This window comes from Salvelinus alpinus, chromosome 16 (genome assembly GCF_045679555.1).
Source record: "Salvelinus alpinus chromosome 16, SLU_Salpinus.1, whole genome shotgun sequence".
NCBI classification, from domain to species: domain Eukaryota; kingdom Metazoa; phylum Chordata; class Actinopteri; order Salmoniformes; family Salmonidae; genus Salvelinus; species Salvelinus alpinus.
In genome coordinates this window covers 27123691-27143313 of record NC_092101.1, presented here as the reverse complement: position 1 = coordinate 27143313, position 19623 = coordinate 27123691, and the positions used below count along the sequence as shown (strand labels likewise).

The 19623-nt window shown below is 47.7% G+C and overlaps 1 protein-coding gene across 5 annotated transcripts in view; it reads left to right on the top strand.

Annotated features, from left to right (window-relative positions):
* The window catches only part of suco (SUN domain containing ossification factor), a 119643-nt gene that overhangs the window by 59088 nt on the left and 40932 nt on the right, over window positions 1-19623 (top strand). For 4 of the 5 annotated variants that reach the window (XM_071345699.1, XM_071345698.1, XM_071345697.1 and 1 more), the window contains exons 11-20: window positions 1951-1971; window positions 2276-2331; window positions 4225-4316; window positions 5847-5912; window positions 7661-7738; window positions 11142-11232; window positions 11312-12547; window positions 12640-12727; window positions 12935-13039; window positions 13197-13339. In XM_071345699.1, coding sequence (XP_071201800.1) covers window positions 1951-1971; window positions 2276-2331; window positions 4225-4316; window positions 5847-5912; window positions 7661-7738; window positions 11142-11232; window positions 11312-12547; window positions 12640-12727; window positions 12935-13039; window positions 13197-13339 — 1976 coding nt within the window. The remainder of the gene's footprint in view (window positions 1-1950; window positions 1972-2275; window positions 2332-4224; window positions 4317-5846; window positions 5913-7660; window positions 7739-11141; window positions 11233-11311; window positions 12548-12639; window positions 12728-12934; window positions 13040-13196; window positions 13340-19623) is intronic. The other variant, XM_071345701.1, reaches the window with a different exon arrangement.

Genomic DNA, 19623 nt, shown 5'->3' with positions numbered 1-19623 from the left:
TGTGTTGGGTTAATATGAATATGCCACTGATACCAAATGATGAGGAACTGAAGCTGTTCTCAACCTGATATGTCTTGTTCTGATGTCTGTCTAGGTTCTGTTTGTCTACCTCTTCCCTACTCCTCTAAAGTAACTGCTATGAATACTTACAGTGCATTCAGAAACTATTCAGACCCCTTGACTTTTTCCACATTTTGTTACGTTACAGCCTTATTCTAAAATGGATTAAATACAAATAAATCCTCAGCAATCTACACACTATACCCCATAATGACAACGCGATATGTTTTTAGAAATGTTTGCAAATTTATTACAAATAAAAAAACATACCTTATTTACATAACTATTCAGACCCTATTCAGACTTGAAATTGAGCTCAGGTGCATCCTGTTTCCATTGATCATCATTGAGATGTTTCTACAATTTGATTGGAGCACCTGTGGTAAATTCAATTGGACATGATTTGGAAAGGCACACACCTGTCTACATAAGATCCCACAGTTGACAGTACATGTCAGAGCAAAAACCAAGCCATGAGGTCGAAGGAATTGTCCATAGAGCTGCGAGACAGGACTGTGTCAAGGCACAGATCTGGGGAAGGGTACCACATTTGTTTTGCAGCATTGAAGGTCCCTAAGAACACAGTGGCCTCCATCATTCTTAAATGGACGAAGTTTGGAACCACCAAGACTCTTCCTAGAGCTGGCCACCTGGTCAAAGTGAGCAATCGAGGGAGAAGGGCCTTGGTCAAGGAGGTGACCAAGAACCCGATGGTCACTGACAGAGCTCTAGAGTTTCTCTGTGGAGAGATGGGAGAACCTTCCAGAAGGACAACCATCTCTGCAGCACTCCATCAATCAGGCCTTTGTGGTAGAGTGGCCAGACGGAAGCCACTCCTCAGTAAAATGCACATGACAGCCCGCTTGGAGTTTGCCTAAACACTCTCAGACCATGAAAAACAAGATTGAACTCTTTGGCCTGAATGCCAAACTTCACATCTGGAGGAAACCTGGCAACATCTCTACAGTGAAGCATGGTGGTGGCAACATCATGATGTGGGGATGTTTTTCAGCGGCAGGGACATGGAGACTAGTCAGGATCGAGGGAAAGATTAATGGAGCAAAGTACAGAGAGATCCTTGATGAAAACCTGTTCCAGAGCGCACAGGACCTCAGACTGGGGCGAAGGTTCACCTTCCAACAGGACAATGACCCTAAGCACACCAAGATGATGCAGGAGTGGCTTCTGGACAAGTCTCTGAATGTCCTTGAGTGGCCCAGCCAGAGCCCGGATTTGAACCCGATCTAACATCTCTGGAGAGAACTGAAAATAGCTGTGCAGCAACGCTCCCCTTCCAACCTGACAGAGCTTGAGAGGATCTGCAGAGAATAATGGGAGGAACTGCCTAAATACAGGTGTGCCAAGCTTGTAGCGTCATACCCAAGAAGACTTGAGGTTGTAATTACTGCCAAAGGTGCTTCAACAAAGTACTGAGTAAAGGGTCTGAATACTTATGTAAAAATTATTATTGCGTTTTTTTTTATTTTATATAAATTCGCAAATTTCTATAAACGTGTTTTTCTTTGTCATTATGGGAAGATTGAAGGGGTGAAAAACTATTTAATACATTTTAGAATAAAGCTGTAACGTAACCAAATGTGGGAAAAGTCTAGGGGTCTGACTACTTTCCGAATGCACTGTATAATACATTTCCCTTTTAATGCTATTTGTACCTTGTATTGCTTCGTATACCTTAACCTGTCCTTTATTGCTTTATCCTTGTAGTCTCTTTTAGAGCAAGCATTCAGTCAACACTGTGTTATGTTGTCAGGAAATATTTTTACGAAAATGCCCCAAAAAAAAGGACCAGGTGCTTGACTTGCTTGTGGCATGTATCAGCCTTTTACTGATTTCTCTCCTTTTCCCCTCTCTCTCTTCCTCTTGCATCAGATGTTCATCAAGTACATAAAGGTTAGCATTCTTCTCTTTTAGAGGTTGTAAATATGCAATGATGCCTTATATAATGTACCATAATGGGGAGCTTTGGTGGCAGTGCACAGATACTGTCATGCATGACCAAAACAAACTAAAACAATAAAACACACATGAATAGAAACATACATTTTCAGCTTGGCAAGTTCTACTACATCACCTTTGATTTGATTTAGTATAGACGTTATTGGATGACTAGAATGTTAGTGTTGCTGGGTGGTTTAATTAACCAGGTGTGAGTGTTTTAACAGTGGTTTAACCCTTCGTCTCCCCTTCCCTCCAGGTGGAGCTCATCTCCCACTTTGGATCAGAACACTTCTGTCCCCTCAGCCTTATCAGGTTAGAGATGTATAGAGGGAGGGAAGGAAGGAGTGGTAGAGAGACTGTCATTTCACTTTTTACAGATGCAGTGCTATGAAAAAGTATTTGCCCCCTTTTCTTATTTTCTCTATTTTTGCATGTTTTTGATCAGCTCTTCAACTGAAACCTAATATTAGATAAAGGGAACCTGAGGTTACAAATAACCCCAAAAAAGTATGCTTATATTATTTATTTAATTAACAGTTATCCAGCACCCAATTCCCCTGTGGGGAAATGAATTGCCTCAAACTCTAAGTGGTTGTGCCACATAGCTACAATGACTGCAACCAAATGCTTCCTGTAGTTGTTGATCAGTCTCTAACATTGCTTGGAGGGAGTTTGGCCCAATCTTGCATGCATAACTGCTTTAACTCAGTGACATTTGTGGGTTTTCAAGCATGAACTGCTTGTTTCAAGTCCTGCCACATCTCAATTGGGACTAGGTCTGGACTTTGACTAGCCCATTCCAGAACTTCAAATGTGTTGCTTTTCAGCTGTTTTCATGTAGACTTGATAGTGTGTTTTGGATCATTGTCCTGCTGCATGACCCAGCTGCACTTCAGCTTCAGCTCACAGACGGATGGCCTGACATTCTCCTGTAGAATTCTCTGATACAGAGCAGAATTCATGGTTCCTTCTATTAAGGCAAGTCGTCCAGGTCCTGAGGCAGCAAAGCATCCCCAAACCATCACACTACCAACACCACCATGTTTGACTGTTGGTATGAGGTTCTGACTGGAATGCAGTGTTTGGTTTTCACCAGGCATAATGGGACCCATGTCATCCAAAAAGCACCTGGGTGATCATCCAGACTCTTGGAATAATGTTCTATGGACAGATGAGTCAAGCATGGTGTTGGTAGTGTGATGGTTTGGGGATGCTTTGTTGCAACAGGACCTGGACAACTTGCCTTAATAGAAGGAACCATGAATTCTGCTCTGTATCAGAGAATTCTACAGGAGAATGTCAGGCCATCCATCTGTGAGCTGAAGCTGAAGTGCAGCTGGGTCATGCAGCAAGACAATGATCCAAAACACACTATCAAGTCTACATGAAAATGGCTAAAAAAACGACTTATTTGTAGTTCTGGAATGGCCTTGTCAAAGTCCAGACCTAGTCCCAATTTACATGTTGTGGCAGGACTTGAAACAAGCTGTTCATTCTTAAAAAACCCACATGTAGCTGTTACAGCAGTTCTGCATGGAGAGTGGGCCAGAATTCCTCCACAGCGACGTGAGAGACTGATCAACAACTACAGGAAGTGTTTGGTTGGAGTCATTGTAGCTAAAGGTGGCACAACCAGTTATTGAGTGTTAGGGGGCAATTACTTTTTCACACCAGGGCATTGGGTGTTACTTATTTAATTCATTTCTTAAACAACATTAAGCATGTAATTGTTATTTGTTCATTCAGGTTCCCTTTATCTAATATTAGGTTTTGGTTGAAGATCTGATAACATTCAGTATGAGAAAAAAAATCTGAAAAACACCCTTTGTCCCCTTTTAACTGGAACTAAGTTCACATCCACTTAACTGCTGCTACTCTGTAGATAAACTACATGTTAAGGTGTACATTCTCTCAGTCGATAAGGTTAAAGGGTTGAGATGTATATATGAATGTGCAGTTACAGTACAGACGTTTCCCTGATGTTGACCCTCTCACTCAATGCCACATCTCGTCAGGGCTGGGGTTTGTTTGAGTTAGAGGATACTATAGGGAACAGTGTTATCTCAGCAACATGTCAACCCACCTGTCAGTTTTCTGACAAATTTCATGTTAGTCTAAGCATAATTCCTCTCTTTCAGCTATATATAATAAATGTAACCAGATGTTAGCTGTGTGTGTGTTATATAACAGTGTGTGTGTTTACAGGGTGTTTGGTACCAGTATGGTGGAGGAATATGAAGAGATTGCAGATTCTCAGTACCCCTCAGAGAGGCTGGAATACCTTGATGAGGATTATGGTGAGATGGTACACTGTGTTTGATAATTGGTTATAAAAGAGATTTTGTTCTCAATAACGTACCTGATTAGGTGCATCAAAGCTGGGACCGAGAGACTGAAAAACAGCTTTGATCTCAAGGCCATCGACTGTTAAACAGCCATCACTAACACATAGAGGCTGCTGCCTACATACAGACTTGAAATCATTGGTTACTTTAATACATGGATCACTAGTCACTTTAATCATGTTTGCATTACTCATATACACTACAGTTCAGAAGTTTGGGGTCACTTAGAAATGTCCTTGTTTTTGAAAGAAACGCACATTTTTTGGTCCATTTAAAATAACATCAAATTGATCAGAAATACAGTGTAGACTTCGTTAATGTTGTAAATGACTATTGTAGCTGGAAACGGCTGATTTTTTTTTTTATGGGATATCTACATAGGCTTACAGAGGCCCATTATCAGCTACCAACACTCCTGTGTTCCAATGGCACGTTGTGTTAGCTAATCCAAGTGTATCATTTTAAAAGGCTAATTGATCAATAGAAAACCCTTTTGCAATTATGTTAGCACAGCTGAAAACTGTTGTTCTGATTGAAGAAGCAATAAAATTGGCCTTCCTTTAGACTAGTTAAGTATCTGGAGCGTTAACATTTGTGGGTTCGATTACAGGCTCAAAATGGCCAGAAGTACTTTCTTCTGAAACTCGTCAGTCTATTCTTGTTCTGAGAAATGAAGGCTACTCCATGCAAGAAATTGCCAAGAAACTGAAGATCTTGTACAACGCTGTGTACTGCTCCCTTCACAGAACAGCGCAAACTGGCTCTAACCAGAATAGAAAGAGGAGTGGGAGGCCCCGGTGCACAACTGAGCAAGAGGACAAGTACCTTAGTGTGTCTAGTTTGAGAAACAGACACCTCACAAGTCCTCAACTGGCAGCTTCATTAAATAGTACCCGCAAAACACCAGTCTCAATGTCAACAGTGAAGAGGCAACTCCGGGATGCTGGCCTTCTAGGCAGAGTTTCAAAGAAAAAGCCATATCTGACTGGCCAATAAAAATAAAAGATTAAGATGGGCAAAAGAACATAGACACTGGACAGAGGAACTCTGCCTAGAAGGCCAGCATTCCGGAGTCGCCTCTTCACTGACGTTGAGACTGTAGTTCTGATCAATTTGATGTTATTTTAATGGACAAAAAATTTGCTTTTCTTTCAAAAGCAAGGACATTTCTAAGTGACCCCAAATGTTTGAAAGGTAGTGTATATACTGTATTTTATACCATCTATTGCATCTTGCCTATGCTGCTCTGTCATTGCTCATGCATATATTTATATGTGTATATATTTATGTGTATATATTCTTATTCCTTTACTTAGATTTGTGTGTATTAGGTAGTTATTGTGGAATTGTTAGATATTTCTGCACTGTCGGAACTAGAAGCACAAGCATTTCACTACACTTGCAATAACATCTGCTAACCATGTGTATGTGACCAATAACATTTTATTTTATTTAAATAATCTTTTGATCCCCAATCTACAGACTACCCTCCTGGGTACCTCCACTCTGAGGACAAGGGGTCTAAAAATCTGCTGGGCTCTGCCACAAGTACGTACAGACACACAACCACGTCAGATTGTTTTGAGCTTACAGTGCCTTGAGAAAGTATTCACACCCCTTGACCTTTTCCACATTTTGTTGTTACAACCTGAATTTAAAAGGGATTACGCTGAGATTAGTTTATCACTGGCCTACACACAAATACCCCATAATGTGAAAGTGGAATTATGTTTTTCGAGATTTTTGCAAATTAATTCAGTCAATAAGTATTCAAACCCCTTCAAGCCTAAATAAGTTCATGAGTAAAAATGTGTTTAACAAGTCACATAATAAGTTGCATGGACTCCGTGTGCAATAATAGTGTTAAATGTGATTTTTGATTGACTACCTCATCTCTGTACCCCACACATACAATAATTTGTAAGGTCCTTCAGTTGAGCAGTGAATTTCAAACACAGAATGGAGCTAAGCACAGGCAAATTCCTAGAGGAAAACCTGGTTCAGTCTGCTTTCCACACTGGGAGATGACTTCACCTTTCATCAGGGCAATAACCTAAAACACAAGGCCACCTCTACACTGGAGTTGCTTACCAAGAAGACAGAGAATGTTCGTGAGCAGCCGAGTTACAGTTTTGACTTAAATCTACTTGAAAATCTATGGCAAGACCTGAAAATGGTTGACTAGGAATTCTCAACAAACAATATGACAGAGCTTGAAGAATTTTGAAAAGAATAATGGGCCAATGTTGCACAGTCCAGGTGTGGAAAACTCTTAGAGAATTAACCAGAAAGACTCACAGCTGTAATCGCCACCACGAAGTATTGACTCAGGTGTGTGAATACTTATGTAATTTAGGAATTTCTGTATTTGCTAAAATTTAAAAAAACATTTATTCACTTTGTTGTTATGGGGTATTGTGTGTAGATGGGTGAGAAACAATCCATTTTGAATTCAGGCTGTAACACAATGTGGAATAAGTCAAGGGGTATGAATCATTTCTGAAGGAACTGTAGATTCACATGGCACAGGATAGCATTAACATGGGTAACTTGATATCCTGGCTGAGTGTCAGTTCTCTATTGTATCTAATCACATCAGAGAATTGATCTCCAGAATTGGCTCTAAAACAGGCTCTGTGTTTCTTGGAGAATGGAGAGACTAGAAGCTGCTTTCCTTGAATACATGAAGTCCTGAATGTTCCATCAGTTGCTGTATTCCCACTCACACACACTCACAAAGTGGGTTAGCGACTGACGTATATAACTGCTACACACACTGGAGCCCCTGTTTCTCCCTGCCTCTATGGGGGAGGGACTGGCACTGCAATGAGGCTGCAATCAGATTGGCTAAAACACTCCCCCCCCCCCCCCCCCCACACACACACACACCTTGTTCAACATTGAGAAAACAGACTGACCCATTCCTATATGACCCCAACCCCAACTCAGTGAGAGAAAACAAGCAGACTCTGACAGGGTCTTCTGTAGCCAAGCAGACACTGGCAGGGGCTGGAGAGAAGTGGTTGGGTAAGGGAATGGAGAGTCTGAGGGGAATGCCAGAGGCCTGTGGTTTTACAGATTCCTGTGGGGCCTTCACCTATTTTACTATACTACCAGTGAAGGACAACATTCATGATGCTCTCTCACACTCGCTCTCGTGTGTGTGTGTGTGTGTGTGTGTGTGTGTGTGTGTGTGTGTGTGTGTGTGTGTGTGTGTGTGTGTGTGTGTGTGTGTGTGTGTGTGTGTGTGTGTGTGTGTGTGTGTGTGTGTGTGTGTGTGTGTGCGCTCCCTACAGATGCCATTCTCAACATGGTCAACAACATAGCAGCCAATGTTCTGGGAGGCAAGCCTGAGGGAGGAGCACAGATAGAAGGTATGAATTCTTCTCCCCCTTTTTTATTTATTTAACTAGGCAAGTCAGTTAAGAACAAATTCTTATTTTAAATGACGGCCTACCAAAAGGCTGTCATTCCCTTCTCTCCCCTCCCCTTCTTTCTCCCCTCCCCTTCTCTCTACTCTCCCCCTCTCGTCTCTTTCCTATACTCCCCTCTTCTCCTCTCACTCCCCCCATACTATACATTCCTTTAAAGGAAATGCTATGTGTTAGATACTGTAAATAACTTGCTGTGGTAACCACTTCTTGGAGCGAGAGGCATGAGGTTTGCTTATGAAACTTGTGGTGGAACATTTGTCTCGTGTTAACTAAAGCACTGTGCTGCCCAGGGGAGTGTGTCATGAGAGGTATTATATACATTATAAAGGTCTTAAATATAGCAGCAGGGTTTTATGAGTCTCAGACCCAGGCTATTGCCCCTTCTATTTACTTCACAGAAGAGAAGTTCAACCATCTAGTACGGATCTGTCCTTCGCCCTCTCTTTTCCGAACAAGCCCTGTTATTCAACCCTGCTTGTTTAATAACCACACACACTGCCAATGGAAACTATCAAACAGAACCAACTTATTCATCCACACAACAATAAATTAGATTCATATTCTACTCAGAGCTCAGCAGGTCTTTGTGTGTTCAGTCAAATGTGAGTCAGCAATGCTGGTCCAAAGCCAACAAATTGTGATAGAACGTCTGACGTGTACTTGTGTTGAGAGAGACCCCACACACAGTACAAGCTAAGTCAGCTCCAATCTAATGCGTTTATTCATTCTGACTGTCAGTTTTGGTTCTGCTTCCTTCCCAGCAAATCACGCTAGTCTCATCCTCCTTTCTCTTGCCCAACTCCCCTTTTCTTATTTTATAAGTCTATGTCCTCTCTTCCTCCCTGCATCCCTCCTTCACTGTACCGCTGGACAGTTTAGTCTGAGCTCCCATCTTGCTTAGATTAAGCTGTTCCGAAACTGGGTCATATCAAATTATATTTGTCACATGAGCCGAACAGAACAGTTGTAGACCTTACTTTGAAACGCTTACTTACGAGTCCTTAACTAACAATGCAGAGTTTTTAAAAAGTAAGAACAATGTGCAAAATAAACTAAAGTTTAAAAAAATTGAAACACAATAAAATAACAATAACAGGGCCATATACAAGGGGTATATACAGTTGAAGTTGGAAGTTTACATACACTTAGGTTGGAGTCATTAAAACTCGTTTTTCAACCACTCCGCAAATTTCTTGTTAACAAACTATAGTTTTGGCAAGTCGGTTAGGACATCTACTTTGTGCATAACACAAGTCATTTTTCCAACAGTTGAATACAGACAGATTATTTCACTTATAATTCACTATCACAATTCCAGTGGGTCAGAAGTTTACATACACTAAGTTGACTGTGCCTTTTAACAGCTTGGAAAATTCCAGAAAATGATGGCATGGCTTTAGAAGCTTCAGATAGGCTAATTGACATCATTTGAGTCAATTGGAGATGTACCTGGTGGATGTATTTCAAGGCCTACCTTCAAACTTGGTGCCTCTTTGCTTAACATCATGGGGGGAAAAAATAAAAAATCAGCCAAGACTTATAGACCTCCACAAGTCTGGTTCATGCTTGGGAGCAATTTCCAAACGTCTGAAGGTACCACGTTCATCTGTACAAACAATAGTACGCAAGTATAAACACCATGGGACCACGCAGCCATCATACCGCTCAGGAAGGAGAGATTAACGTACTTTGGTGCGAAAAGTACAAATCAATCCCAGAACAACAGCAAAGGACCTTGTGACGATGCCGGAGGAAACGGGTACAAAAGTATCTATATCCACAGTAAAGCGAGTCCAATATCGACATAACCTGAGAGGCCACTCAGCAAGGAAGAAGCCACTGCTCCAAAACCGCCATAAAAAAGCTAGACTACGGTTTGTAACTGCACATGGGGACAAAGATTGTACATTTTGGAGAAATGTCCTCTGGTCTGATGAAACAAAAATCGAACAGTTTGGCCATAATGACCATCGTTATGTTTGGAGGAAAAAGGGGGAGGCTTGCAAGCCGAAGAACACCATCCCAACCATGAAGCACGGGGTTGGCAGCATCATGTTGTGGGGGTGCTTTACTGAAGGAGGGACTGGTGCACTTCACAAAATAGATGGCATCATGAGGAAGGGAAATGATGTGGATATATTGAAGCAACATCTCAAGACATCAGTCAGGAAGTTAAAGCTTGGTCACAAATGGGTCTTCCAAATGGACAATGACCCCAAGCATACTTCCAAAGTTGTGGCAAAATGGCTTAAGGACAACAAAGTCAAGGTATTGGAGTGGCCATCACAAAGCCCTGACCTCAATCCCATAGAAAATTTGTGGGCAGAACTGAAAAAGCGTGTGCGAGCAAGGAGGCCTACAAACCTGACTGTTACACCAGCTCTGTCATGAGCAATGGGCCAAAATTCACCCAACTTATTGTGGGAAGCTTGTGGAAGGCTACCCAAAACATTTGACCCAAGTTAAACAATTTAAAGGCAATGCTACCAAATACTAATTGAGTGTATGTAAACTTCTGACCCACTGGGAATGTGATGAAAGAAATAAAAGCTGAAATAATCATTCTCTCTACTATTATTCTGACATTTCACATTCTTAAAATAAAGTGGTGATCCTAACTGACCTAAGACAGGGAATTCTTACTAGGATTAAATGTCAGGAATTGTGAAAAACTGAGGTTAAATGTATTTGGCTAAGGTGTATGTAAACATCCGACTTCAACTGTAGCTCCGGTTTGCAGTGTGTGTCCATGTGTATGTGTGCCTGCCTGGAGCTCCAGATGTTGACTGTTGGCAGGAGGTTTTCAGAGGAACCATAGTTCTGTGTTGTATAACACAGCAGCAGGAGGCGAGCTCTGTCTATTAGGACTAGGGGGTCCATGACGCAGAACCAACTACCTCAGAACACCATATTGCCCTCAGAATATACTGGAGTCTAAACACTGTTTTAAACCCGAATAACCCCTTCATCCTTATCGACACACCCTCAATGGGCTGCAGTGAGGCAGCTGATGGTGTTTGATCTTTTTTCAACCCATAAGGTTGCTGAGGTTTGAGACCAGTTCTAACTGGACCAGCCTGAATTTCTGCTTTAGTTCAGACCACTCTTGTGCTTGTTACACTAAGCATAGACGTTGGCCAAAACAAAGCTGTTTCTGTTCCCCATTTTAACCCGCTGGCAGTGGCAACATACAGTAGAGTGGAGCAGACTGGCACCAGCTGGACTGGGGTTGGAGATCTCTGCCATGCCATGTCCAGTGATAGTTTGTTATCCTGTGAAGGGTTAAATGTAGTAGTTGACGACTTTATCTAAAGCCTGCTGTGTGTCTGTGCATCTCTTCCAGCCAACGCATCATTAGAAGCCCAGAACGAGACCGAGGGGAACAAAGATGTGCAGCTCACCCCAACTCCAACCCCCACCACTCCTCCTCCAGCGTGAGTCACTCACTCACTCTCGCCCTCATTCACCTTGCAGTAAGAGTCTAACCCCCCCCCCCCCCCCCCTTTCTCTCAGTGTGGAGACGGTAGAGCCAGACTACCCTGCTCCCCAGGAGGACCCTGAGGTCCCCCTCTCCTCCCTGCTTCCCCCCTCCCCGGAGGATGGACAGATCGTGACTCTGGTGGTGCAGGAGGAGGAGGAGCCCCCACAGTCCACTGTGACTCTGATGGAGGAAGAGGGGGATGATAACGAGCAGGAGGAGAGAGAGGAACAATGGATGAGGGAGAGAGAGAGCCAGCTGTACTGTCCAATCTCTTCCGTCTCTTCTCTTTCTTGTGTGGCCACACTGCCAGAGTTGCTACAGCGCTGGTGTGACGCTCACCTCGCCAGAGAGAGGCAGCAAGACATACACACACACACCCCTATACAGGTCCCTGTCCCTACTCCCACACACACACAGGAAGCCCCAACACACACACAGACGGTTCCTGAGCCTGAGACTGCCCCCCAGGACCAACATGAGGGGCTACCCCCTTTAGACTCTCAAAATCATACCAATCACATCGACACACACCACGTGGACCCTATCATTTTGCTGGAGCCTAGCCGGACCTCTACCCTGCCCCCCCACAGCTTCTCTCAAACCTCCCTCTGCAAACCCACCCCTACCCAGGACGAAGCTCCCCAGCACCCCAGCCAAGAAGACCCTGTCCCCCCTCCAGCCCTGCAGGGAGCCCCCGTCCCGGAGACTCAGCAGGCCAGCACCCCCACCCCTACTCCCAGCTCCACCGCTCCCCTACACCTACCAACCTCTGAGACAGCCTCCCTGGACATCCCTCCACCCCCCCTGAAGGAGCAACCAGTCCAGCCCCTTCCCACAGCCTCTAGACCTGCAGACCTCCCCCCTCCCACCGACCTCCCTGTCCCCCCTCAGCCTGACACAAACACAGAGCCACATACACCCAGGGCTGGGGCAGAGAGTGGAGATATCCAGGGTCAGGGGGAGCAGGGAGACGCCTCTGCCCAGCCAGCAGAACACCTGCGTGGGGAAGAATCCGTGGAAGACCTACTGCTTAGCGTCCCGGTGACCGCTAACGGACATTTACACCGGACGGCTACAGACTTCTACGCTGAGCTGCAGAGCGCGGGGGAGTACATTGGAGGGAATGGGAATGGAGGGGTGAACGGAGGAGTGAACGTGCATGGCTCCAGTCAGAAGGAGAGTGTGTTCATGAGGTTGAACAACAGGATCAAAGCCCTGGAGATGAACATGTCCCTCAGCAGCAGATACCTGGAGGAACTCAGCCAGAGGTAAGCTGTCTGTCTCTGTCTGTCTGTCTTTAACCTAGTAGTTTCCTCTATCACTCGTCCTGTTCAGGCTCTGATTGGCTTGTGTGTTCTAGGTATCGTAAGCAGATGGAGGAGATGCAGAGAGCGTTCAACAAGACCATCATCAAACTGGAGAACACCTCCCGCATCGCTGAAGAACAGGTCTGTTAGACAGTTGCTTCTTGATTGGGTTTGGGTTGGCCGGATGCTTATTCTGGGATGGTTGTTGTAATTGTGTTATATGATTGTTATTGTGTAGTTCAGTGATGGTTGAGTCATTGTTTGGTGTAGGTTGTGTCTGATGGTTCTGGGATGGGTTGGTTCAACTTGGTTGTATTAACGTTGTATTTTGGTTGTGTGATCCCTCAGGACCAGCGGCAGACAGAGTCAATCCAGATGTTACAGGGCCAGCTGGAGAACGTCACCAAGCTGATGATCAACCTCACCATGACTGTCTCACAGCTACAGAGAGAGGTACACACAGCTGAAGACCATGATGCCTTCTGCTCTTACTAACTACACGTATTGAATATCAGATTCAATGTTGGCCTATTTTAATCAGAACTTGCAAAATGTCATGATCGGATGTAAGGAGTTTGTGTAATGTTGTTTCTGTGTTTGTGTTTTCTAGGTGTCTGACCGACAGAGTTACCTGGTGGTCTCTCTAGTCCTGTGTCTCTGTCTGGGCCTGGTGCTCTGCCTGCAGTGCTGCTGGAGCGCCAACACACACACCGTCACACACACCGCAGGCAACCACTACCCCAGCCCCAAGAGGTAAACACACACACACTGTCACACACACTGCAGGCAACCACTACCCCAGCCCCAAGAGGTAAACACACACACACCGTCACACACACTGCAGGCAACCACTACCCCAGCCCCAAGAGGTAAACACACACACACTGTCACACACACTGCAGGCAACCACTACCCCAGCCCCAAGAGGTAAACACACACACACCGTCACACACACTGCAGGCAACCACTACCCCAGCCCCAAGAGGTAAACACACACACTGTCACACACACCGCAGTCAACCACTACCCCAGCCCCAAGAGGTAAACACACACACTGTCACACACACTGCAGGCAACCACTACCCCAGCCCCAAGAGGTAAACACACACACTGTCACACACACCGCAGTCAACCACTACCCCAGCCCCAAGAGGTAAACACACACACTGTCACACACACTGCAGGCAACCACTACCCCAGCCCCAAGAGGTAAACACACACACTGTCACACACACTGCAGGCAACCACTACCCCAGCCCAAAGAGGTAAACACACACACTGTCACACACACCGCAGTCAACCACTACCCCAGCCCCAAGAGGTAAACACACACACTGTCACACACACTGCAGGCAACCACTACCCCAGCCCCAAGAGGTAAACACACACACTGTCACACACACTGCAGGCAACCACTACCCCAGCCCCAAGAGGTAAACACACACACCGTCACACACACTGCAGTCAACCACTACCCCAGCCCCAAGAGGTAAACACACACACTGTCACACACACTGCAGGCAACCACTACCCCAGCCCCAAGAGGTAAACACACACACTGTCACACACACTGCAGGCAACCACTACCCCAGCCCCAAGAGGTAAACACACACACTGTCACACACACCGCAGGCAACCACTACCCCAGCCCCAAGAGGTAAACACACACACACTGTCACACACACTGCAGGCAACCACTACCCCAGCCCCAAGAGGTAAACACACACACTGTCACACACACTGCAGGCAACCACTACCCCAGCCCCAAGAGGTAAACACACACACACTGTCACACACACCGCAGGCAACCACTACCCCAGCCCCAAGAGGTAAACACACACACACTGTCACACACACTGCAGGCAACCACTACCCCAGCCCCAAGAGGTAAACACACACACTGTCACACACACTGCAGGCAACCACTACCCCAGCCCCAAGAGGTAAACACACACACTGTCACACACACTGCAGGCAACCACTACCCCAGCCCCAAGAGGTAAACACACACACTGTCACACACACCGCAGGCAACCACTACCCCAGCCCCAAGAGGTAAACACACACACACTGTCACACACACTGCAGGCAAACACTACCCCAGCCCCAAGAGGTAAACACACACACTGTCACACACACTGCAGGCAACCACTACCCCAGCCCCAAGAGGTAAACACACACACACTGTCACACACACCGCAGGCAACCACTACCCCAGCCCCAAGAGGTAAACACACACACACTGTCACACACACTGCAGGCAACCACTACCCCAGCCCCAAGAGGTAAACACACACACTGTCACACACACTGCAGGCAACCACTACCCCAGCCCCAAGAGGTAAACACACACACACTGTCACACACACCGCAGGCAACCACTACCCCAGCCCCAAGAGGTAAACACACACACACTGTCACACACACTGCAGGCAACCACTACCCCAGCCCCAAGAGGTAAACACACACACTGTCACACACACTGCAGGCAACCACTACCCCAGCCCCAAGAGGTAAACACACACACTGTCACACACACTGCAGGCAACCACTACCCCAGCCCCAAGAGGTAAACACACACACTGTCACACACACCGCAGGCAACCACTACCCCAGCCCCAAGAGGTAAACACACACACACTATCACACACACTGCAGGCAACCACTACCCCAGCCCCAAGAGGTAACACACACACACTGTCACACACACCGCAGGCAACCACTACCCCAGCCCCAAGAGGTAAACACACACACACTGTCACACACACCGCAGGCAACCACTACCCCAGCCCCAAGAGGTAAACACACACACACTGTCACACACACTGCAGGCAACCACTACCCCAGCCCCAAGAGGTAAACACACACACTGTCACACACACTGCAGGCAACCACTACCCCAGCCCCAAGAGGTAAACACACACACACTGTCACACACACCGCAGGCAACCACTACCCCAGCCCCAAGAGGTAAACACACACACACTGTCACACACACCGCAGGCAACCACTACCCCAGCCCCAAGAGGTAAACACACACACTGTCACACACACTGCAGGCAACCACTACCCCAGCCCCAAGAGGTAAACACACACACTGTCACACACACTGCAGGCAACCACTACCCCAGCCCCAAGAGGTAAACACACACACTGTCACACACACTGCAGGCAACCACTACCCCAGCCCCAAGAGGTAAACACACACACTGTCACACACACTGCAGGCAACCACTACCCCAGCCCCAAGAGGTAAACACACACACTGTCACACACACTGCAGTCAACCACTACCCCAGCCCCAAGAGGTAAACACACACACTGTCACACACACTGCAGTCAACCACTACCCCAGCCCCAAGAGGTAAACACACACACTGTCACACACACTGCAGGCAACCACTACCCCAGCCCCAAGAGGTAAACACACACACTGTCACACACACTGCAGTCAACCACTACCCCAGCCCCAAGAGGTAAACACACACACTGTCACACACACTGCAGTCAACCACTACCCCAGCCCCAAGAGGTAAACACACACACACTGTCACACACACCGCAGGAAACCACTACCCCAGCCCCAAGAGGTAAACACACACACACTGTCACACACACTGCAGGCAACCACTACCCCAGCCCCAAGAGGTAAACACACACACTGTCACACACACTGCAGGCAACCACTACCCCAGCCCCAAGAGGTAAACACTGACACACACTGTCACACACACCGCAGGTCAACCACTACCCCAGCCCCAAGAGGTAAACACACACACTGTCACACACACTGCAGGCAACCACTACCCCAGCCCCAAGAGGTAAACACACACACTGTCACACACACCGCAGGCAACCACTACCCCAGCCCCAAGAGGTAAACACACACACACTGTCACACACACTCGCAGTGCAACCACTACCCCAGCCCCAAGAGGTAAACACACACACACTGTCACACACACCGCAGGCAACCACTACCCCAGCCCCAAGAGGTAAACACACACACACTGTCACACACACTGCAGGCAACCACTACCCCAGCCCCAAGAGGTAAACACACACACTGTCACACACACTGCAGGCAACCACTACCCCAGCCCCAAGAGGTAAACACACACACACTGTCACACACACCGCAGGCAACCACTACCCCAGCCCCAAGAGGTAAACACACACACACTGTCACACACACTGCAGGCAACCACTACCCCAGCCCCAAGAGGTAAACACACACACTGTCACACACACTGCAGGCAACCACTACCCCAGCCCCAAGAGGTAAACACACACACTGTCACACACACTGCAGGCAACCACTACCCCAGCCCCAAGAGGTAAACACACACACTGTCACACACACTGCAGGCAACCACTACCCCAGCCCCAAGAGGTAAACACACACACACTGTCACACACACTGCAGGCAACCACTACCCCAGCCCCAAGAGGTAAACACACACACTGTCACACACACTGCAGGCAACCACTACCCCAGCCCCAAGAGGTAAACACACACACTGTCACACACACTGCAGGCAACCACTACCCCAGCCCCAAGAGGTAAACACACACACTGTCACACACACTGCAGGCAACCACTACCCCAGCCCCAAGAGGTAAACACACACACACTGTCACACACACCGCAGGCAACCACTACCCCAGCCCCAAGAGGTAAACACACACACACTGTCACACACACTGCAGGCAACCACTACCCCAGCCCCAAGAGGTAAACACACACACTGTCACACACACTGCAGGCAACCACTACCCCAGCCCCAAGAGGTAAACACACACACTGTCACACACACTGCAGGCAACCACTACCCCAGCCCCAAGAGGTAAACACACACACTGTCACACACACCGCAGTCAACCACTACCCCAGCCCCAAGAGGTAAACACACACACTGTCACACACACTGCAGGCAACCACTACCCCAGCCCCAAGAGGTAAACACACACACTGTCACACACACCGCAGGCAACCACTACCCCAGCCCCAAGAGGTAAACACACACACTGTCACACACACTGCAGGCAACCACTACCCCAGCCCCAAGAGGTAAACACACACACTGTCACACACACTGCAGGCAACCACTACCCCAGCCCCAAGAGGTAAACACACACACCGTCACACACACTGCAGTCAACCACTACCCCAGCCCCAAGAGGTAAACACACACACTGTCACACACACTGCAGGCAACCACTACCCCAGCCCCAAGAGGTAAACACACACACTGTCACACACACTGCAGGCAACCACTACCCCAGCCCCAAGAGGTAAACACACACACACTGTCACACACACCGCAGGCAACCACTACCCCAGCCCCAAGAGGTAAACACACACACACTGTCACACACACTGCAGGCAACCACTACCCCAGCCCCAAGAGGTAAACACACACACTGTCACACACACTGCAGGCAACCACTACCCCAGCCCCAAGAGGTAAACACACACACACTGTCACACACACCGCAGGCAACCACTACCCCAGCCCCAAGAGGTAAACACACACACACTGTCACACACACTGCAGGCAACCACTACCCCAGCCCCAAGAGGTAAACACACACACTGTCACACACACTGCAGGCAACCACTACCCCAGCCCCAAGAGGTAAACACACACCACTGTCACACACACTGCAGGCAACCACTACCCCAGCCCCAAGAGGTAAACACACACACACTGTCACACACACTGCAGGCAACCACTACCCCAGCCCCAAGAGGTAAACACACACACACTGTCACACACACTGCAGGCAACCACTACCCCAGCCCCAAGAGGTAAACACACACACACTGTCACACACACTGCAGGCAACCACTACCCCAGCCCCAAGAGGTAAACACACACACTGTCACACACACTGCAGGCAACCACTACCCCAGCCCCAAGAGGTAAACACACACACACTGTCACACACACCGCAGGCAACCACTACCCCAGCCCCAAGAGGTAAACACACACACACTGTCACACACACTGCAGGCAACCACTACCCCAGCCCCAAGAGGTAAACACACACACTGTCACACACACTGCAGGCAACCACTACCCCAGCCCCAAGAGGTAAACACACACACACTGTCACACACACCGCAGGCAACCACTACCCCAGCCCCAAGAGGTAAACACACACACACTGTCACACACACTGCAGGCAACCACTACCCCAGCCCCAAGAGGTAAACACACACACTGTCACACACACTGCAGGCAACCACTACCCCAGCCCCAAGAGGTAAACACACACACTGTCACACACACTGCAGGCAACCACTACCCCAGCCCCAAGAGGTAAACACACACACTGTCACACACACTGCAGGCAACCACTACCCCAGCCCCAAGAGGTAAACACACACACTGTCACACACACTGCAGGCAACCACTACCCCAGCCCCAAGAGGTAAACACACACACTGTCACACACACTGCAGTCAACCACTACCCCAGCCCCAAGAGGTAAACACACACACTGTCACACACACTGCAGGCAACCACTACCCCAGCCCCAAGAGGTAAACACACACACTGTCACACACACTGCAGGCAACCACTACCCCAGCCCCAAGAGGTAAACACACACACTGTCACACACACCGCAGGCAACCACTACCCCAGCCCCAAGAGGTAAACACACACACTGTCACACACACTGCAGGCAACCACTACCCCAGCCCCAAGAGGTAAACACACACACTGTCACACACACTGCAGGCAACCACTACCCCAGCCCCAAGAGGTAAACACACACACACTGTCACACACACTGCAGGCAACCACTACCCCAGCCCCAAGAGGTAAACACACACACTGTCACACACACTGCAGGCAACCACTACCCCAGCCCCAAGAGGTAAACACACACACACTGTCACACACACCGCAGGCAACCACTACCCCAGCCCCAAGAGGTAAACACACACACACTGTCACACACACCGCAGGCAACCACTACCCCAGCCCCAAGAGGTAAACACACACACCGTCACACACACTGCAGTC